The sequence below is a fragment of the Schistocerca americana genome, chromosome 1 (genome assembly GCF_021461395.2).
Source record: "Schistocerca americana isolate TAMUIC-IGC-003095 chromosome 1, iqSchAmer2.1, whole genome shotgun sequence".
Taxonomy (NCBI): Eukaryota; Metazoa; Arthropoda; class Insecta; order Orthoptera; family Acrididae; genus Schistocerca; species Schistocerca americana.
In genome coordinates this window covers 798681600-798705606 of record NC_060119.1, presented here as the reverse complement: position 1 = coordinate 798705606, position 24007 = coordinate 798681600, and the positions used below count along the sequence as shown (strand labels likewise).

Sequence of the window (24007 nt, the reverse complement as noted above, 5' to 3'; positions counted from 1 at the left end):
CCTCTTCGCAGTGAATGAAAACGATTTATTCATAAGAATTCATTCACCTGTGTTTACCCAAATTCAGTAACAAAGTTTCCTGTACGTCAAAAACTTAGTATCATCAGTAAATTTATTTTAGTTAACTTTTAAATGTTGTCATCAAAATTTGCTGTCATAAATAAAACTAATGAAAGCATATCTCCAAGAGAAGTGATGCCAGTTCCTTCTTGGTCCACTGACCAGATTAAGATTTTAATGACACTTAAGATTATGCATGTTTTCTGTGTGGGATGTGCAACTCTGCTGGTGTTAGAGCTAAATCACTGTCTCCTAAGTTTTTACTGCTGTGGCCAGGTTAACAAGGAACATTTAACACTGATTGATAGGCTTTTCCACCTATCACCAAACACAAATTAGGAACACGAATGGTGCCTGCTGTGTGCAATATGAACCCATTCTGTTACTGTATCAGTTATGTTTGTGTTACAGAAATTCCTCATGAATGAATAATAGCCACTATTTTTGTGACGTTTTTGGCTTACCAAATGCAGTTTAAGGAAATCAATAGTCCTCTAACAAAAGATTGTCTTACATAACCGTACTGTCCACTGCTTTCTCTGCTCACAGCTTTCCTCCTTTTTCGGTGTCCTTGCTAATGTTACTGACCTCCTATGATAATACTGCTGTATAATACACATATAAATAACAGAATAGATTTTCTTCAAAAAACATGATAGCAAAATGATTCATTGCAGGACAACTAGTAAAAAATTCCTAGGACAACTAAGCACAAGTCATATGCATCCATTCAGCAATTAACCACTGGTGTATAATAAGATCAAGGGATCTTTCACAGAACCCAAAGAAGTTCTGGTCATATGTAAAGGGTATTAGTGGCACCAAAGTTAGTGTACAATGCCTAGCAAATGAGACAGGAACTATAATTGACAGTAACAAAGCAAAAGGTGAAATGCTCAACTCCATTTTCAAATGTTCCTTTACAAAGCAAAACCCAGGAGAAATGCCCCAAATTAATCCTCAAACCATTGAAAAGATGAATGAGCTAAGTAGTGTCAGTCGTATTGAGAAAAAGCTGAAATAGTTAAAAGTGAACACAGTTCCTGGGCCCGATGGATCCCTGTCAAATTTTATGCAAAATTTGTGGCCAAGTTAGACCCTCTTCTAACTATAATCCATCTTAGATCCCTCAAACAAAAAACAATGTCCAGTTCTCGGAAAAATGCACAGCTCACATCCATCTACATGAAGGGTAGTAGAAGTGATCCCCAAAATTACCGCCTAATATCCTTGATACAGATTTGTTGTAGAATTTTAGAACACATTCCGAGCTCAAACATAATGAGGTATCTTGAGCAGAATGACCTCCTCAATGCCAACCAGCATGGATTTCGAAAACTTTGATTGTGTGAAACACAACTCTCACTTTTCACACGACATACAGAAAGCTTTGGATCAAGGCAGTCAGGCAGATGCAATATTTCTTGGTTTCCGAAAAGCATTTGACTCAGTACAACATCTATACTTATTGTCAAAAGATCGATCATATGGGGTATCAAATGAAATTTGTGACTGGACTGAGAACTTTTTGGTGGAGAGGATGCAGTATGTTATGTTGGATGGAGAGTCATCGTCAGAGTTGGAACTACCTTTGGGTGTACCCCAGCGAAATGGGTGGGGACCCCAGGCTTTTTGCAAATGATGCAGTTCTCTATAGTGAAATAGTATCTGAAATAAGCTGCATAAATACTCACTCAGATCTTGATAAGATTTCAAAGTGGTGCAGAGACTGTCAGTCAGCTTACATTAAATGTTCAGAAATGTAAAATTGTGCACTTAACAAAATCGTAAAATGTAGTATCCTATGACTATAATATCAATGAGTCACAGTTGGAAAATGCCAACTCATACAAATAGCCAGATGTAACACTTTGTAGGGATATGAAATGGAATGATCACACAGGTTCAGTCATGGGTAAAGCAAGTGGTGGAATCTTGTTTATTGATAGAATACTGGGGAAGTGCAATCAGTCTACAAAGAAGATTGCTTACAAATCACTCGTGCGACCAGTTCTAGAATGTTACTCTGGCGTGTGGGACCCGTACTAGATAGGACTGACAAGGAACAATGACGTATACTGAGAAAGGTAGCACAAGTGGTCAGAGGTTTGTCTGATCTGTGGAAGAGTGTAACAGAGATACTGAAGGTATTGAAGGACTCTTTAAGATAGCTAAAGTCTAATAACAAAGTTTCTAAAACCAGCTTTAAATGATTATTCTAGGAATATACAACAACCCTCCATATATCACTCACATAGGAATCGAGATGTTAAGATTAGTGTAATTACTGCACACACAGAGTTATCTAGGAGATAGAGGTGTACTTATTCAGGTTTTGCCACCTCCCTCTGTACATTGTTGAGTATTTTTTACTGTTACTTTCTTTGCTGAGCAGTGAAAGGCTTGATAATAGGACTCCTGAGATATCATCATGATCTGAATGAGCCTGAAGTATTTTATTATTGTGAAGGTTGAAGTCAAATAAATAAATAATAAAACATGGGTAACAAGGTTGCAGTATAGCCACTAAATCTGGATAGCTGATGTTTTGTGTAAAAAGCTAATGTATGATTTTAAATAAATAAATAAATATTATTATTGTTTATTTACAAGCAAAGGGATGAAAATACTTGAGACTGAAGTGGGAAGGAAAACTAGAGTAACTTTGTGTCAATGACGTTTTACATTGTTCTGAAAGTACACAACTGTCACAGTATTAGCTTTCAATAACAAATGCAGGATGAAAACAATTGCCAACCAACAGATTAGGTTTTATTACTTGTTACTAACTTACTTGAGTATGATCTTGGTGCTGTTTCTCAGCTTCTCTAATATTTTCTGATATATGACGAAGTTGTTGCTCAATGAAACTGTATTGTTTTGACCATGCTCCTTCTGTATCTGAAACAGCTTTCCTTACAACAGTTTCCAGTTCACCATTACATTCTTCAATCCCACTTTTAACAGTTGAAATCTGAAAAAAGAAAACAATTTAATTTTAAGATAAATATCAAACAAATATAACATTATGTATAAAATAATTATGTCTGCTATTTGCTACTTATGCAAAAAGCAATGATATTATCAAGTAAGAGAATTCTTTTTAACCATTTTAAATTGTTGCATGATGTTATGTAGTTTGCACAGTACACACTGATCTGTACATAAGACACTACTTAATTGAATGTACTTTTAGTTACTAAGAACACATCGGTAACCTCAGCAACAACTCAATAAAACATGTAGACAAGATTCAAGGATACTTCACTGCAATCCACTTTTACTATTATTCTGATAAACATTATTACATTACTACAATTGGTTTGTCAGTGAAATATGCAAATTTGTCAGATTTTTGAGACAATATTTCAGGGTCAGTGTAAATAAGAAAATGATTAAAATTATTTACCACCTCATTTTCAGTTACACCCAATAATGTACTTCTGGAAATGCAATTGGAAGTGACAGACTTGCAAAAAATGCCCTTAGCAGAGATAAAACTACAGCACCACAAACCTGTTCCGATATATTGGAAAATTGGTCGATTCATGGGAGGGAATCAAACAGTCTCATGGAATTCGGGAAGGATGCGGAAGCAAGTCAGGACCCATCCTGGCATTTGCCTGAAGTGATTTAGGGAAATCACAGAAAATCTAAAGCAGGATGGCCGGACGCGGGTTTGAACTGTTAGCTTTCCAAATGAAAGTCCAGTGTACTAACCACTGCGCCACCTTGCTTGGTAACCATTGGAAAATCTGTAAGCATTGGAAAATATGGGATGCAAAGCAACAATATGAAACATGATAGATCAATACTCACCACATAAAGGAAGCATTTAGTAACTGGCAGGCAGGCATGTTTAAAAAAAGACTGCAACACTTCATATGCAGAAATGAAGACCCCCCCCCCCCCCCCACACACACACACACACACACAACCACTGGTGGGTCATTCCATGTCAAGTCACCCAGGCCTTGACACCAACCATGTCAGATTTTGATGAAACTTGGTACAATTACTTCTTTTATCATCCTGAAAGCACTTGTAAAATTTTTTTGCTCTTTCTCTGATAGTTTTTTTTATAAATTTTTAAAGTTTTTAGATTTGGCGTTGTTTCAGCAGTCGGAAATCTTAACTTAAACGTGTCCTCACAACTAAAAAAATTTGTATATTAAAGAATACTCAAGATATCAGTATGAAATTTTGGAATAAGTTTGTGTATTATATCTAAATGTTAAAAAAATTACCATAAAGATATATTAAAACCTTTCAAATGAATAAAAATTTACAAGTTTTTTTTTGTAGCTAACGGATGTTCAGTTTTACAAAAACTGCAATATCTAGAGTCTCAGACCTGATAGAAAGCTCAAATTTGTTTTAAAATACTCTTAATTGTATAGGCTATTAGATAAAAGAAAAATTATATTGGCTTTTTAACCTGTTTAATAGTTATCTAATTTTTAAAATAATAATAATTATATTTTAAAAATAAAAAGTACCAAGTGACTTAGACACCGAAAATAAGTTTTTGTCTTCTTCAAGTAACAATGTACGCTTGGATTTTGTTTTGTTACTCCTGTGTTTTGAAGTAAAAAATTATTACAGTGTTAAATAGTGCTTGGATAGTATTTTATTAAGTTTATTCGAACTTTCAGTAAGTACTGTTACTTAGTTTACAGAGATTCTTTTCCAATATCCTATAAAAGTAACCAGAACAGTAACCAGACCAAAAGTGAAATCAGTATGTCAGATATTCAAACCTGTAGTGTAGGGTTATTTAAAAAATCTGACTGTTTCCAAACAACCTACACACCTTCAAAAAAGTTACAGCCGGTATCTGAATTGAGCGAGGAAGAAAAAGATTTGATTCACTTACGATCTGGAATTAATCTGTGTGAATTTAAGAATATATGTTCATACCACAGCTACTACTTTTTAAACGTTTTTGAAAAGTATCAAACAGCATGTGTAGACCCCCTAAAAAAACACAAAAAGCCCATCAAAAAATCATTGAGAAGTGTAGGCTTGGATCTTTCTAAACAATTACTGACAAAAAATATTAGCATAAAACCTGGACAAAAGTTTTGCTCAACATGCCGTAACTTTTGTGAGGAAAAATTAAGAGTTGAAGTCAATGAAAGTGAAACAGATGAAGTCATGGTTGAATTAGAATCACAGGAATCCAGAAATGAATCCCTCGTACAAACAAACATTGCTCTTGATAATTTAGGTTTAACACCGATAGAGCTTCATGGCTTGTCAGAACAAAGTAAAGGGTCTTATTTTAAAAGGAAGGTTAGCAGTATTGAAAAGACGGCAAAAAAAGGCGGTTTCAAAAGCATTAAAATATGATGCACCAAGTTCTGATGATGTCGAAGAAGATACAAGTGTGGTTTAGAAAGCAAAGGATTTTGAAAGAGAAGATTTCATCCGTTGGGAGGTCTAGAAAAATCCAGATTCTGACCTTGGCTCCAGATTCTCGGAGTCAAAATAAAGTGATGAAAGAATTTAATGTAAGTGAGTATATGGTGCGACAAGCTAGAAAGCTAAAATCTGAAAAGGGTATTTTGGAAACTCCTGGTCCAAAAAAAGGTAAAACTCTTTCTGAAAATACAGTAAGACTTTTAACAGATTTTTATGAAAAGGATGAAAGTTCCAGAGTGCTACCTGGAACAAAAGACAAAGTAAGTGTTTAAAAAAATGTGTACATGCAAAAAAGACTCATTTTGTGTAACTTGAGAGAACTCTATTATTCTTTCTAATGGGAGAATCCCGAGCCAGAAGTAGGATTTTCAAAATTTTGTTTCTTGAGACCTAAATGGTGTATCCTTGCTGGTGCTGTAGGCACACACACTGTATGTGTATGCAGTATCCACTAGAATGTTAAACTATTACTGGATGCTGTGAAAATTGAAGAATCTTATAAAGACCTAATTAAGATGCTTGTGTGCAACACGGAAAACCAAAACTGCATGCTACGTCATTGCGACAGCTGTACTGCAAATACTGCACTAACTGAGTACTTATCTGAAAAACTGAGTGAAGATTATGATTTAGAAGAAGAAATTGTAATCAGTCAGTGGGTTAACACAGACAGGGCAGAAATGATCAAACAGTCTATCAGTGTTGAAGACTACATTTCTTTATTGGTTAGGTCATTGGAAACACTCACCCCGCACTCGTTTATAGCAAAATCCCAATCAGCAGCCTTTAAAAGATTGAAAGACGACCCACCACCCAAAATAGCAATTATTGTGATGGGTTTCAGTGAAAATTATTCCTTTGTTATACAAAATGAGATCCAAAGTTACCACTGGAATAGAGGTGGTTGTACTCTACACCCAGTTGGAGTTTTTCTAAGAAATGAGGAAAACAATGTTTTTGTTTCCAACCAATGTTTTATTAGTGATGACCAAGAACGTGATACTGGTTTTGTTAACTTTGTTCAAAAAGAAATTACAAAGTGGCTGTCATCACATCATACTGACATTGACTCAGTTCACTACTTTACAGATGGTTGTGCTGGGCAGTACAAAAATAGAAACAGTTTTAAAAATTTGACTGAACACTTGAGAGACTTTAATTTGAAGGCCCAACACACTTTTTTTGCAACAATTCATGGGAAGTCAATTTGTGATGGCCTAGGAGGACCTATTAAAAGAATTTTAAGGAAAGCTGGTCTACAGCTTTCAGACAAAGAACAAATAATGGCAGTAATCGATGTGTGTTCATTTTCACTTTATTGACAAAAAAGAAGCTGATTTGTTACGGTTAAAACTAGAAAACCGTTTTTCAGAAACCCGAACCATTCCTGGAACAACAAGTTTTCATAACTTCAAACCACTTCCAACAAAAAACCTTGAAATTAGAAGGACTGCAGATAGTGTAAAACCCTCCTTACTCTTTTCTCTCCATTCATCTTCTGATTGGGTTCGTGTTGAACCATCCATAAATAGCTATGTGGCTGTAAATTATGATGGTAACTGGTACTTTGGACTGGTAAAAACAATATTCAATGATGAAGAAGATGCAGAAATTCTATTTCTACATCCTTCAGGACCAGCTGCATCATTTTATTGGCCTGAAAGAGAAGATTCTTGCATAGTGCCTTTGGAGCACATACTCTGTGTAGTAGACGCACCTCAATCAAGCGGCACTGGAAGAATGTATTACTTCAATAAAGACTGTATCAAAAGAACTGAAAGCTCTTGGATGAAGTGGAAAAACAAGTTGAATCAGCATTAATGTTTATTAAAAAGACAAAATTACTCAAAAAATTCAATGTTTCAAGCAATCAGGTGGGTTATACATAAGTGTCATAAGTACACTATCTTTGTACATAATTCTAATGCAATCTACTATAATTAATAAACATGTTAAAAAGCCATCATTATCAAGTAGCCTATATGTTTAATTTGCGCATTCTATCAGGTCTGAGACTCTAGATATTGCAATTCTTATAAAACAAAACATCCGTTAAAAAAGAAAAAAAAATACATATATATTTTTTTTTCATGGAAAATATTAATATATTTTAATAGTATCATTTTTATCTTCAAATATGTATAATAAATAAACTTGCTGCAAAAATTCATGATGTTATCTAGAAGAGTTTTTAAGATAAGCAATTTTAAAGTTTTGAATACAAATTAAATTTACCACTTCAGAAGGTTCGGAAAACACAAAACATAAAAACTTAAAAAATTTATATATAAAAAAAAAACTATAAGAGATACAGCAAAAAAATTTTGCAGGTGTTGTCAGGATAGTATTAGAACCATTTGAGCCAAATTTCATGAAAATCTAAGGAGGTGGGTGTAAAATTTATTTTTTATTGGGCGATTTGATGTGGAATGACCCTGGTGTCTCTTCCTCCACCACAACACTGCTATCCCTCCCCTTCCCTGCACCACACCTCACACCTCTTCTGTACTCCCATTCCCACCCCTCCCCCCTGACATGCTCAATGTTCACTGCTCACTGCAGTTTGGCCATAAGCCCTTCACAGGGGGAGTCAATTTGACTGACATATAATTATAAAATTAATAAGGCTTTCGAGGTCACTTGCTAACGAACTGCCTATTGGCTTCTGTCTCGAGTTCTTCAGCTGACATTCGTCTGACGATTTTTCTGATGTTCGCCAGCACAAGTGGCTGGCATTGTCAAAGTTTCACACTCCAGTGCTGGTGGTGGACGTGAGCCGAGCTCGCGGTCGCGAACTGTATGTACCTGGTGCGCCGATGTCCAAGGGCTTCTATGCAGTCATTTCCGTCGTGGTTCTCCTCTTGCTATGGTCGTTCACTGCAGCAAAGGAAGCAAGGATCCATTTACCTTGAAGCTTTCTTGTTTCTTGTTGAAGCTATTCCCATGTTTTTGTATTTCTATAGGTTCTCTGAACAAGTGTGTGTGATAGTTCTCCTCTCCAGCCATAACTTCAGTGTTGGAAAATTTTACCACGTAGTCTGTCTCTTCTAGTGCGTGCTCTGCCACGGCCTATTTCTCCACCTGCCCCAATCAGCAATGTTCCTTATGTTCTGTGATCCTGGTGTTGATTGATCGTCCAGTCATTCTGACAAACTTTCCACATGTGCATGGTATGCTGTATATTCTTGACACTGTAAGTGGGTATTTTCTCATTTGCCGATCTAAGACACTTTTTGATCTCTCTTGTTGGTTTGACAATAGTCTTTACCCCACGTTTGCACATTATGCGGCCAATTCTGTCTGTCACTCTGGGAATGTATGGCAGAAAGGCCAAACTTGATATTTATTTTTCTGATTTGTCACTTTTCTGAGTGTTTTGGCTCTGTTACACCACATGCCATGCATGCACATGTGGAAAACCTTATGTCGGAATCACTGGATGATCAACACCAGGATCAAAGAACATAATCAACATTGCAGGTTAGGGGAGGTGGAGAAATTGGCCATGACAGAGCACACACTGGATGAGATTTGCATGGTAGAAGAAACAGACATCTGAATAAAACAACTACCCAGGGACAAATGCAGTCCACCCTAAAATAGAATTCACCGTTAAGACAAAAGCAATCGTGAAATTAAATTTTCTGTACGTCACCATACACACAATCAACAGTAAACACAATACAAACGACACATACAGCCGTGAGTACAACTGTTAACAGCCAGTCCACTCACTGAAGTGCACAAAGTTTCACATACATGCTACACTCCATAGGACAAACTCAACTATACACACGAAATGTCCACAATGAATCAGATAGCTAGAGAGCATGGGTACAATGCACAAACAATAAGAAAACTGAACAACAAATAAAAAAAGCAAATTACAGAAAAAGTCGTCAGTCCTGTGACTGACTCTGAAGATGGCCGGACAATACGCAGCCGAAATATCAGAGGAGGAAATTTTGCGTGGCTGCATGCCCGAAATTTAATGGACTATTCATTACGCCGCGAGAAGGTGAAAATGCACATCAAGTACCTCCTTGGGGAGGAGATGGTTTCATGGGTCCATAGTTCAGACAAATTACGACACAAGAGAACAAGACTATTGAGCTCCTTGAGTTTCTTACTGAAGTGCCACAACCATGGAGTTGTCCCAAAATTTGCAAGGTTGGTTCACTTTGTTAAGAATGCTACAGTAAATAAAATTTCACATAGGGCTCGTTCTGTATTGTCAGAGAACTAATTCGTTTTACTAGTTGGAAGTTGGACATTGTTTCTGAACACCTATATCATCTGCATTTGAAGGTAGCAGCTGAATTATGGTGTTGCCATGGGAAGTCCCCTCTCCCCTCTGGTAGCTAATTTATAGGACATGCTGTATATCAGAAACCAACATGTATCTTCATGCCAGTAGCTGCCATCACCCTTCACAGACCATAGGTGTCCTTAAGACCTTAGTGCATCGGGCGCACTGTATACCCGATAAAGACAATTTGCAAGAAGAGCTCGCACACCTCAAGAGCATTTTTAAATCGAATGGATTTTCTCCAGAGCAAATTCGTAGAGCATTCCATGGAAAACCTAAAATGCATGTATGTGATGGGGAAGAAGATAGTAACTCCTTCAGATCTAGTGTGGTTTTGCCCTATGTGGGTGCTCTTTCCTCGAAGATAAGCTGTATTCTTGAAAAACACTGTGTTAAGGTGATCTTCCGGCCCCCCACGAAGATTGCAGCTTTACTCGGCTCTAGCAAGGACGATTTACAGCTTCGTAAAGCTGGTGTGTATCAGATTACTTGCAGAAATTGTGAGAAGTCGTACATAGGTCAAACAACACGCACCGTTCATGAGAGGTGTGTTGAGCATTGAAGATACACACATGATTATTACAGCCAGACAAGTCAGCTGTGTCCAAACACTGTATTGGTACAGGGCATTCTATGAATTACAGTGATGTGAAGATTTTAACATCCACTACTTCTTTTTGAGAATCTGTCTTCAAGGAAGCTAGAAAGATTAAACTGCAGAGAAGTCGTCATGGTGTCACCGCAGCTGATCATACATCGATAATTGAATCGAATGTCTGTACACCTTTGCCACAGGCGGCACGTGCGTAAACTTATTTCTCTACCTCCGACCAGCATCTGTGACCCGTATGCGCAGTACCGCCATGGTGGAGCATCTAAGGCCGCGCTTGGCATCTTGTCAGTCTTGTGACTCACTCTGAGAATGGCTGGACAACACGCGGCCGAAATATCAGTGAAGGAAATTTTATTTGTGCGGCTGCATGCCCGAAATTTAATGGACTACAGAAAAACTAATCAAGGATAAATTACCAGCCACTACAAAACCCAAGAGCACTAACACTTGACAAACACAGAATGGACCATACAAATATATATCAACAATGATGTCCACAGGATGGGGAAGATTCTGAAGAAACGACTACAATATTGAAACGGATGTGAAGTTCCTCAGAGAACGCAACAGTTGGGTCAAGATTTTGTTATGAATGTATCTGTCATGAGGAGGATTACAACTACAGAATGGTTCCAGCTTTGGGACCCAACACTAAAAAAAATTCTGTGTCTTGCAGCAGCATGAATATTTTGATACTTGTAAATAAAAATAAAGTCTTGTTATGGAGTTTAACAGGGTAACACAGTGGGCAGAGTGGGAATGATATTCGGAAGATATTGTCTTATTTTAGGGCTTAGCTTGAAAAAGTCCCCGGATGTAACTAGATAGAAATGGAAGAAACCAATTTTGAGTTTACAAATTGTGGTATTGGGGGGTTCAATGGTAGGGCACATCAGTTTAGCACTGACACCTAAGTTGTAGGCCACGTAGAATTTCATATAGTTGTGAGACCTGTCAATATTGAGGTATTTTTGCTTAATAGCTGGTTTTATACATACTGAGGTTTGAATATGATTTTTAATGACTTGGAAGAGGACCAGATGTATGTAAGTTGGGGAAGTCAAGTGTTGTATGAAATGGAGAAGATTTTGATTAGGGATCCAGTTAATAAAATGTAATCAATAAAACAGGATGCAGTAAATATCTGCAAAAAATAATACAGATATCTAAGTGGGGATTAGGGGGGAGGTAATAAATAAGTTGATAACACATGTTCAGTTCATTGGAATTAGAAAAAAAAGCTATACTTTTATCTCTGAAGTTGGACAGGATGGAAGACAACACGAACAGGAAATTAATAAGATATACACCAAGTATTGTCACAGTTCAAAATGCACCACAAGTTCCCATTCAAACAAATGGCTGTCCCTCTCTTAGAGAAGTGTGTAATGTATCAATGTGGTGTAGTGAAACTTACATGCAACAAGCATTGTACACTGGTGTCTCATCATGCTGAAAATGGAATTCATCGATCAAGGAGCAACACTCAGCCAGGACAACTTGTCAAAGCTGGTGTTATTTTCAGCTTTTGTTCATGGTCACAATTCCACAATCCATCCTTATTTGGTCGTTGGGATTAATGAAGATCATACAGAATTAATTTTTCACTCTGAAGTTGAGTGAAACACAGATACAAAACTTCCAGAGAAACTAAAATTGTGTTTGAGAACAGTGCCTTAGCATGACAAAGGCCAGTGTTTGACCTTGACAATTCTCATTTGTTAAGAATCAAAGTCGATACTGTGACACAAATGTGAAAGCTCAAGGGATAAACATGCACACCCACATGAATCGCAACACCAAGGAGATGCCCTGTAGCATGCATTCCACAGACTCCAAACCACCAACATCATTGGTGTCAATTGAGAGCCCACAGGAGGGCACGGTGGAGGTTTGTTGTGCTTTCTAATGAAATAGGGTTCTGCCTTGGTGCCAGTGATGGCTACACATGTGTTAGGAGGCCAACTTGAGGGCCTGCAACCAATCTCTCTAAATCCTAGATACACTGGACATATGGCTGGAGTTACGGTCAAGGGTGTGAATTTGTATGACAGCAGGAGCACTCTTGTGGTTATCCCATGCACCCTGACTGCAAATCTGTACAACAATCTGGTGATTTGACCTATCGTGCTGTAATTCATGAACAGCATTCCAGAAGGTTTTCCAGCAGCATAACACTCACCTACATACCACTGTTGTAATCCAACATGCTCCACAGATTGTCGGCATGTTGTTTTGGCCTGCTTGATCATCAGACCTGTTGCCAATCAAGCACATACGGAACATCATTGGATGACAACTCCAGCATCATCCACAAACTGCATTAATTGTCCCTTTATTAACTGACCATTCCACAAGCCGACACCTGTACAACACAACTCGTGCACATTTGCATGCTTGCATTCAACATTCTGGCAGTTACACCGGTTATTATGTATTACCACATCACATTTGCAAAGGTTTATCTTGCACTTACATTGACCTGCAATCTTGCAATGTTAATCACTTACATATGTTACCTAGACATACAGATTCCTGGAATTTCATTACTTTGCATTCTTTATTCTTTGGTGTTGCAGTTTTCCTCCCTACAGAGTAATATGAACAGCAGATTTTTCAGAAATAGTGAAACGAATCTGTAGGTTGCTGTACTGAACCCTTATTCAGTAATAAACAAGCATAATGAAAAATGCTCTTATCATAGTACTAAAAAGGCAAACAAACCCTGGACAGAGTTAGAGATGTGAAAGAAGGGAACCAGCCATTCAATTTATCTGACTGCTTTCAAATACATTTTAATCTCAACATATTCATGCTTTTTTACTTGTTGGTATAAGTGCCCATGTCATATAATGCATAGTATCAAGTAAAGTAGGCATATTCCATATTGGTTCAGGCAGGCTAGGAAAACCCCTTACCTGCATAGTTTCTGATGTTATTGAATTTAGCATACGTTAAAATAAAGGACTAAACAAATAACACATTTTTTTGTTTTCTCCAAAAAAAATTCTGCTCAGAAGACATTGAGCATCCCATTCTGAAGATGTGAATTTTGGAAAAAAAATTTAAAATGCTGTATCTCTTAACAAAGAAATCGTTCATTATCTATCAAAGTTCTTATAGAGTTCAGAACTTTTTTTTATTATTGGTGGATTTTTTTGAACACGTTTTATAAACAATGGAAATTTTTTGCCATACATAAAACCTGTTTAATTACCACATTATCACATAACAGGCTCATAAAAATCAAAACCTAGCCTTATTTAACATAATTTTAGTTTTGAACGATAAGTAAGATACTCATTATTAAAGCATTTTAAATAATTCCAAAATGTATGTGATAGGTCCAAAGACAAAGGTTTCAATTTATACAACTTCTGTGCACGCTGTTTTGTGCTGAAATTAGCCAGCCAATAACCTAAAAACGTGTTCGACTGCTTCAGTATCTTCCTTTGATATAGTGAGATGCCTTCCTGTTGAACCAATAGGAACTTGAGCACTTACAATCTTCATAATATTGTGAACAGGAACTGAGCACTGATGGCATTGTTTTTGTCCATCACCTGGAAACCTATATCCAGCAGCTGGTCCATGTGGTAGCATGAAGTTCACTACAATTTCGTTTAACTCGTAACCAGTGCCTACAGTGTCTGCAATCCACCAGTCCCAGTAATACACACATGCCACAAACATCCCCCTTCTCAGGTTGTGAATCTCAATATTATCCTGCTGTTTCTGAGGTGTTGGCCGAACGAACGAAATTTCTTCTTTCTTGCTCTTTAAAGTGCATGCAATATGAATCTGACCTACACTTTAGGTCCAAAAATGTAGTCTTCTAAGTTCCTTTCACAGGAGCAGGTTTGTTTGGACCATTCTTCTTTTTCTGCTCATGGAATTCTTTGATTTCCCCTTTGGACAAAAGGAGGAGAGCTGAGGATGTGTAGGATTTCACAGTCCTCATAAAATCCTCAGCATTCTGAATCGCAGCTGTATTTGGTCTGGAAAGATTATGTTTTGTAACATGGTGCTTCAGCAGGCCTCATACACCATCACAAGGCCTCTTCCCATGACCACTAGCACTGTATACCCAGTCGGTTGGCACAAGTGACTTACTCAATTCAAATAGCTGGTAACGATTTTTAAAATGACTAGGAGCATAATCAGAAATAATGATGATCATCTCTCCCCTGTTTGCAGTTGAAGAATTTTGCGCATTGCTAGCAAAGCATGTGCTGAGTCATGTCCTGTGTCATCACGTATAACTGCAACACTTGTGCTCTTATTTTGAAAATACGTCACTCCTGTAAAAATTGAAACTTGGTCTTTACTCCAATGGTACCCTTGTACTTCTCATGGTAGAATTATGGACCAGTGAAGCACTGCATGTAGTTCTTCAGCCTGTACACACCCTTACACTTCTGCAATGTGTTGTTGTTGCAATTTCTTCAGATGCTGATGTGTTACTGCTTTCACTGACCATTTACCAAGTTCATCAATGAAACTGTCAAAGGCAACAGTTTTCTTAATTAGTGTATTTACCTCCCATATCGCATATGTAATTTCTGCACAGTTATCGGCTATGTCTGTAAAGACAGTCCTCCCTTTCCAGGGGAGTGATCACATTCTTGAAATAAATAAGTCTCTTGCTTTACGCCACAGACTACTTAATACTTCACATGCCCAACCATGGTGTCATATGTCATGTGCTCCAGTAAGTTCTTCAAAGTTACCACGCAAAGTTCAAATTCGCACAGTACACACATAAACAGACATCTCTAGGTGGATGTGGAACTACCTTCTTAGGTCATAGCGCATAAAATTTTGATCTTCCAACATGTGAAGTTGTATAGGTGCTCTTATAAATTGAAAAAGTTTCTTTAATACTGCAAGTTATGTACCTCTTCACTTCCACAACTTTTTGACCTTCAACTGTTACAGTTATAGTGTATTTTTTGTCAGCGCTTTGCCGATAAGTCCCATTTACCTTCCAGATAAAATGACTGCATTATTTGAACTTGAGCTGCTTTCACAGGATGATCATAATAGGGATCTGGTCTTTCTATGACTCCTTTTACAGAACTCACATTTCTTGATTTGTCTACCATGTACTTTGATACTGGTGGAACGTGGTTCAAAATTGTTTTCTTTGAAAAATGTCTCTGGAATATTAGTTAGAACTTGCACATTTTCACTGTTGGGTGCACAATATTCAACAGCTGAATTGATATTTGTGAAAAATTCCTGGCAAGAGGTACAACAGTGCTTTGGTTCATTTTCTTCTGAAGATGGACTTTCTACTTTAAATAGTGTGGTCAGTTTGCTGTAGTGTATTCATCCATAGCTGTAGTAATTCCTCTGCACTTTCCTGTGGCTCCTGTCAGAAGACATTTAAAACAGTACTTTTCACAAAACACACTGCACCTGTGTCTAGTGGCAAATTCATCGCGAAAACACGGATCTCACTGGACGGTGTCAGACTTCTTGGAAGCCTCTTCGGTAAACAAATTAACACTGAACAACTACGATACAGAAACCTGAAATGAACAACCACAACAAGGAAACTGACAAGAAACTACAACAAAGTGTAAGAAATAACTGCAACAAAGAAATCAGTAAGAAACAAAATCAGTGGAGACATACTTTATCCCTATAAAAAAAAGGGGCCATTTTTTAAAATAAAACCTATCCAACATGAAAGTGGAAGCTCTCCTTTACAGCAAAAATAGTACTACATGGTACTAACCAACAGAAAAATGTAACTTTTCTGGATTTAAAAAACTATATTATAAAAAAAAAAAAAAAAAAAAAAAAAAAAAAAAAAAAAAAAAAATTCAAAAGGCGACATTAAGAGAGCACTGACATTTGTCCAAACAGAGGATACCATTGTACTCATAAAGCATTTATCTTTGGAGGCCTGTATCTTGAGGCAGGATTATTTTTTTTTAAATAAAGTTTCTTATTTACTCCTGAATTTTAACAAATGCTAAATTCAATAACATCTGAGGCTATGAAGGTAACTCAACCTGCCTGAAGTGATACAGATTATGCCAATAACATCATACATGACATCGTATCATCCAACATGGCATTTGTCATGTCATGCAATTTGACACACAGTTTCATTAAAGTTTAGGCTGCATGCACCCTCATTCTAGGATACTTCATATTGAAGATGCATCTCACTCTCCAGAAGCACATCAATTTCTCTCTGTTTGTTCTTACACACATTTAACACGAGATAGGTTCAGGAGAGGAATGGGCATAATCTGGTTCCGTACATGCATTGTTTTGCACATACAAAGATTTTTCGACGATTTTAAGCCACTGGTTCATAGAATCTTCACTGTATGAACAATGAAGTGATAGTCAACTTCTAGACTGCTACAGCATAGCACAGGAACAATCTTTCACAAAACAACAGGCCGACCAATAATTACAAGTTTTTCTAGCATCTTTCAAAATTCGAGCCGATTCGCGTAAGTTTGAAACACACAGGTGGCACATTTTACATTGCATGTAAAATCCAAATGAAGCTAGACTAAGTGACTTTCCAATTTCATTGTAAGAATCCTTTTTTAAATTTGATTCACTTTAAACCATTTCTGCACATTCAATTCACATAAGAATGACTTATGTGCTACATTTAGCTGAACTTTAAATTATCGTATCTGAAGAACGGATAAGGAATATAGGATAAAAAAATTTCAATTTTACTTTACCCTTCCTATATTGTTTGAACAGTGTCGCAAAATCTTGAAGTACACAAGTGGCGCGGTCCAAAAACCTCCCAGAAAAACATGTTTTATGGATGTAAAATTCAAATGAATTAAGATTTTTTAACAGTTAAAACTCACCTTGGACCAAGGACTGATGCAATGGTGGACCAAATTTGAACCACCAGTCTCTCTCCAATACGGAGTTACTGAAGGGCGACTCTTTTTGTAAATAAAATCTGAACAGCGCACATACAAATGGTGCAATTGATTTCAGCTCAATTAAAAACTTTTGCAAAAGGCATTAAACAATTCACACAATTTGCCTGGGTGCCGGTTCTGGTTTGTTGTTCAAACTTTACTTAATGTACAGTAACACAGATGGGTTACACAAATGAGTGTTGGTCCTGGCTAAACTAAAAACTTTTTACACGTAGGAACTGAGTACCAAGACCCAACCGTGAATCGGCATGTGGCCTTTTAATACATATTTGTTAGAGTGCTTCAACACTGTAACAATGTCTTCCACATCAACTGACAAATTACAACCTAAACTAGACCATTTTTTTTTTACTTAATCTGTCCTTAATTTGTCATTGAAATAATATTTGTACTGAATGATAACTTAAATTGAATTTCAGTCACAGTTGTATCCAATAGAATGCCAAAATCACTTCACAAGAAAGGTATAAATACAGGGTATCCATTTATCTAGATGTGTCACAATACTAGCCAGAATAGTATCAGTGGGCTCCTCTACTTTTGTAACAAAGGCAGGCAGTCATCTGCTTGGGAGAAAAGCAGCCAGAATTTTTTTTGGGAGGGGGGTTGGGGGATAATTACATTAGCTGATTAGTTGACACACAGCTCAACAGCAGTCGACATCACTAACTGTGTATAAAAATGCATTTCAAAAATCATTCCTCTATGAATTTCTGGGCTTAAATTATTTTTATTATTAATTTATTTCTTTAATCGGTAACTTCTTAATACCCAGATTAAAAAGAATTGGCACAAACTGCATTTTCTGAGGATAAATGAATGAGAATGGCTTGCTTTGTGCACAGATGGAGTTCATGGGGATAAGTCAAGAGAAATATGCTGGCGAAGCAGGGACTGAAGTTTGAAAAATTTGTACACAGAGGAAGCTGCTATTCCTTGCTTGAAACTAGGGAACTGGGATATCGGCAAAGCTTTAACCCTGAGACATTGATGCTAATTATTGAATGTTGTGAAAAGCAACATGCAAATACACCTAATACCATATTTATCAGTCAATAAATAGAGAAATAAATAATTTTACATAAACCACAACCTTTTGGACTAGAAATACAATTTTTGAGGAGTTTCTTCTTCAATCCACAGCATTATTGACAGAGAGCAATATCCTACTTCTGACAACAGTATTTTAGAAAACTGACATTGTGGTTACACAGCCCTTCAGCACTTTTTTCTTTTTTTGATAAGTAGTACTGATGATATGATTCCATACTTCTAATAGATCTTGTTGAGCAAATTTAAGGCTATTTTCCAGATAGTAACTGGAGTGTTACAGTAGTTCCAGTTCATTTTTTGCCAATTATTCTTTTCTTGTGCTATTTTATATGTATGCATGTTTTGCCCATCTTTAGAGCCATTCATTTCAACAGCAGAAAGTAAATCTTTGGTGGTTTTGATTGCCTTCATCTTGAAAATTTATGTTCTTGAATACAGGTGCCAGCAATGTTGATATGGTTAATGTATTAACATGTTCAGCTGGTAGTAAGTGTTTTTTGGCTACTGTTATGATATTATTCTTTACATTCTCTTCAACAGCCAGTGTTGATTGTATACCAGATGTTTTTATGTTCAACATACTGGTTTTGAGATAAATTCACTGCTTACAACATACTTTTCTACACAAATTACCAGTGTAGACCGCAAAATGTCACAACCATCTTAAATATCTAAAATATCAGTAACTGACAGTGCAAGTGGTGCACTAGCATGGCATGCTGATCGTAAGTAATATAGAAATAAGAGTATCTATATTAATCACAAATGCACTTTAAAATGGCATTGTAGGCTGAAACAGGGAAGCTTTTTGTGCAGAAATCTCTAAACACAAGCATATAAAGCTTACACTGCAGTTACTCGAACTGACTTTGTATAAAATGTGGTATTCCTGTTCAGTTCACCCTGCAAGCCCTACTGACAAGAAATCATTGACAGTGGTAACAAGTAGACTGGTTTTACACTGATGTAATTATGTTTCAAATTCTCCAGTATCAAAATTGACATTCTGTAAATATTGACGACTATTTAACATCCATACTTCAAATTACCATTTAGGACAATATTATGCAATTGTAAATAATATCTCTCAAATTTCTTAATGGGACTCAATTTCTGTACCTCATATATTTCAGGAACAACAGTATACTAAAACGACAGAAAAGAATGAAGAAATATTATGTTTAGGACCTTAGTCTCCATTCTATCACCGCCTTCTACAAATTTAACACATTAATTTCTTTATTTTTAAAAATATCAATTTCCTGTGAAGCGTTCCATAATATCAAATTCCTGTGACAATGGTGAATCTACAATGATAATCCAAAACATTATGACCACTGCCCACCGTGATGTTTGATACTGCCTTGTGGCGCTGCAGGCCTATGATGTGGTAACAAATATATGCAGAGCAGATACAAACAGAGGAGCACCTGAGTAAAGATATGGGCTACAAATGGGGAAATACATTGAGATAAGCAACTTTGACAATAGGCAGATTATTATTACGCAGAGTCTGGAAGCGAGTAAGTTAAAACAAAGAAGAAGAGCCACAGTCTTGGGCATCTATGGAAAGAGGTAGAAGGGCAGTGAAACTATCAATAGGCACTAAATGGTTGGACGTCGATGACTCTTCACATAAACTGTGGGGTTCGGAAGCTTGTGAGATCTATAAAGTAGGAGAGAATGTGATCTGTGGCCACTCTGCTGAAAGAGCACAATGCTGGTGCATACGCAAATATTTTGGAGCACACAGTTCGTCGTACATTGTTGAACAACTATGCAGCAGACCACCCCTGTGTGTTCACACGTTGACCCAGAGCCATCAAGATTCAATCATTGATCAATGGAAACGTGTTGGCTCTTTAGTTGAATCACATTTTTGTTGAAACTAGGTTGATGGTTGTCTCCACTTATACCATCACTGAGATGAACGGCAGCTCAAAACATGCAGCGCGTCATGGACGCAGTAATAGAAGACACGCTGACAGATGCAAACCACCTGCTTTCTTTCATGCTCAATGTGTTCCCTGACAGCAATGTCATCATTCAGCAGTATAATTGTTCATATCTCTGAGCCAGAACCATGCTGCAGTGGTTTGAGCGGCATTATAGGGAACTCACGTCTCGGTAATCAAATTTGCTCGACGTAAATCCTATGGAACCCGCCTGGGTCAATTTCAGGTGCCATCACCACATCTGCAAATTGACAGCCATTATTTATGCGAATTACATGACCTGTGCATAAACATCTAATGCCACATACCTCCACAAACTTACGGACAAACTATCAGATCCCTGATATGCAGAATCCGTGATGTATTTCATTCCAAAGACAGACAAATAAGCTATTAAGCAGGGGGTCATAATGTTTTGGCTCATCAAGTGTTTTAGTGCACTGTTCTACAGTAAATCAGTTTATATCCTGGTACCACTTTATTCTCTATGGCACTACTGTCAAGAGATTACAATTTTTGTGAGTAAAACTATTAAAGATGTACCTGAACAATATCTACTGAGACCTCAATTTCCACTTCTGAGGGCAATTCTTTTCTCTATAATAATTATTTAGAATATTCAGTTCAGTTACTGCACTAGAAATTGAACACTTATTTTCATTTTCCATACTCACCCTTTCAAGAAATCCTTTTACCATTTCCGAAGTTTCTTCGCCATGCACCTCTATGCTAGTATGAAGATCGCGGCACCGTCTTTCTTCTGTTTCCAAAGCAGATGATACCACAAGATTAGCTTTCTCTGTATTTTGCTGGATTAGCTTAAAATCTTCATCTGTTTCCGACTCATCATTTTCTTCTGTAAGAAATTCTTGATGCCTTCTTTCAATATTTCTAGCATTTTCTATCAATTTTCGTAAACTGGAGAAAAGTTCCTGTAGTAAAAAGAGTAATGCTTTAATGAGCAGGTGTGATGATAATTGCTACCTTCTAAGCTCTTATCTATTAGATAACCCTCAAACAATTTTGAAACAAAAGTCGAATGGAGTCTTCTGAAATAGTGTAATGATTAAGGGCCTGGAAAGATAACATCCATTTTTGGCGAAACTGGAACCAATAAAAGCAAGCGCGCCTCACACACACGTCTGCCAACTCCATCTAGGGCCAGAACGCAACATGAGGTGCAAGCCGCAATCTGGAGGCGGCTGGAAAGGGAAAGGGATAGTAGTGCATGGGTGGGGAGAGAGAAACGCTGTCTGATGGAGTGTGCAGAGACTAGAATGCCAACACGCATAGTGCCAGGGGGTTGTGGGGCAGCAAGGTGGGGGAAAAATGGACCAAATAAGGAGAGGAACAGGGAAAGACTGACAGTTGCATTGGCAGAGGACTGGAAATAAACAGGGTGAGAGATGATAGGACAGGGGTGGAACCTGTTGGATGGAGGTTGTGCGAAAAGTATGTTACCATAGGTTGAGGGTGGGATCCTTACAGGAGCAGAGAATTTGTTGTAAGGATAACTCCCCATCTATGCAATTCAGAAAAACTGGTAGTGGAGGGGAGGATCCAGATGGCTCGAGCAGTGAAGCAGCCATTCAAATAAAGCGTGTTATGTTCAGCTGCCTGTTGTGCCACCTTAATTCCAACACTGAACACTGCATCTTCCAGTTCATACCACCATAGAACTGTGATCCTCACACTCCCCCCCCCCCCCCCCCCCCTCCTCCTCCCACTTAACCCTCACCAGTCATCTTCCAGGAATTCCTTACCTCCAACTTAGCATTCACCATCTTTCAGTGGAAGAAAGAACAGCCATACACAAACTCAAAACAAATCCTGACCTGACCATTCAACCTGCAGACAAAGTTTCCACCACTGTTGTCATGAATCACAGTGATTAACTTGCAGAAGGTCTCCACCAGTTATCTAACTACTCCATCTATAAACTCTGCCAGCGTGATCCCATCCCAGAAATCCAACCCAATCTCCAATCCCTGCTTAAGACCGTAACCAATTTCCAGAAAATCTCCTCTGAACCCATTTCCGTCCTCACCTTATGACATCCACACACCTTATGACATCCGCACACCTTCTACACACTCCCCAAAATTCACAACCCCAACAATCCTGGACGTCCTATTATAGCTGATTATTGTGCCCCCACTGAAAGAATTTCGGCCCTCATTGACCAACACCTTCAACCGATTGCCCATAATCTAGCCTTCCACGTCAAAGACACAGACCTTCCACCATTACCACCCCTTTACCTCCTGAATCCTTACTTCTCACTGTTGACACCACCTCCCTATGCACAATCTTTCATGCCCACTGTATGACCATTATTGAACACTACTTTTTCCAGCATCTTCAATTCCAAACTGACTACCTCATTCCTCATACACCTTATCAACTTTATCCCAACCCACCATTTGAAGAGAAGGTACATAAATCCGAGGCACAGCCATGGGCACCCACGCAGTACCATCATATGCTAACATTTTTATACTATGTCTAGAGGAGACCTTTCTAGCCTCCCAAACACCAAACCCCTCGTCTGATTCTGGCTCATTGATGATATCTTCATGATCTGGACTGAGGGCCAAGACACTGTATCTTCGTTCCTTCACAACCTCTAACACTTTCCCACCCATCTGCTTTGTGTTGTCCTCCCCAACGCAGCGTGCCACCTTCCTAGGTATTGACCTCCCCGTTCTCTTTGATGGCTGCATCTGCACCTCTGTCCACATTAAACCCACCATCCACCAACAGTACCTGCATTTTGGCAGCTGTCATCCCTCTCACAGCAAAAAAATCCCTCTTATACAGCCTGGCCCTTGCTCAGTAAGCTGAGGGATTTACTAGGGCCGTCACAGGCAGGTACTATTCCCCAGACCTAGTCCACAAACAGATCTCCTGTGCCATTTCTCTTCACACCCCCAATCTTTCCACAGCCCTCAAGAACCAGCCACAAAGAAGTGTCCCCTTCACCACCCCGGACTGGAAAAACTGAACTACATCCATCGCCAAGGCTTTGATTACCTACTATCATGCCCTGAAATGAGGGACATCCTTGCTGAGATACTTCCCACCCCTCCTAAAAGGGTGTTTCATTAACCACCCAACCTCCACACATAAGGATCATATCCCTGTGGAAGACCCAGGTGCAAAATCTGCCCAATCCACCCACCCAGCACATTCTATTCCAGTCCTGTCACAGGTTTATCCTAACCAATCAGGGGCTGGGCCACCTGTGAAAGCAGCCACGTCATTTATCAGCTCTGCTGCAATCACTGCACAGCTTTTTACAATGAAAAGACACAGAAACTGGTACAAGTCCTTAATATCATGCAGGGACCCTGCGAGCATGCAGAAGTGCTGCAACAGGACATGGCATGGACACAGCATGGATTCGACTAATGTCTGAAATATCACTGGAGGGAACTGACACCATGAATCCAGCAGAACTGTCCATAAATCAGCAAGAGTACGAGAGGGTGGAGATCTCTTCTGAACAGAACATTGCAAGGCATCCCAGATATTCTCAATAATGTTCATGTATGGGGAGTTTGGTGGCCAGAGGAAATGATTAAAACTCAGTTCCTGGAGCCAGTCTGTAGCAATTCTGGACATGTGGGGTGACGCATTGTCCTGCTGGAATTTCCCC

The 24007-nt window shown here is 38.2% G+C and overlaps 1 protein-coding gene across 1 annotated transcript in view; it reads right to left on the bottom strand.

The window, feature by feature from the left end:
• Positions 1 to 24007, bottom strand: part of LOC124612597 (kinesin-like protein KIF11-A) — a 231033-nt gene that overhangs the window by 9934 nt on the left and 197092 nt on the right. The window contains exons 13-14 of the mRNA XM_047140884.1: positions 21024 to 21281; positions 2855 to 3034 (exon numbers count right to left, since the gene is read on the bottom strand). Of these exons, the coding sequence (XP_046996840.1) occupies positions 2855 to 3034; positions 21024 to 21281 (438 nt within the window). The remainder of the gene's footprint in view (positions 1 to 2854; positions 3035 to 21023; positions 21282 to 24007) is intronic.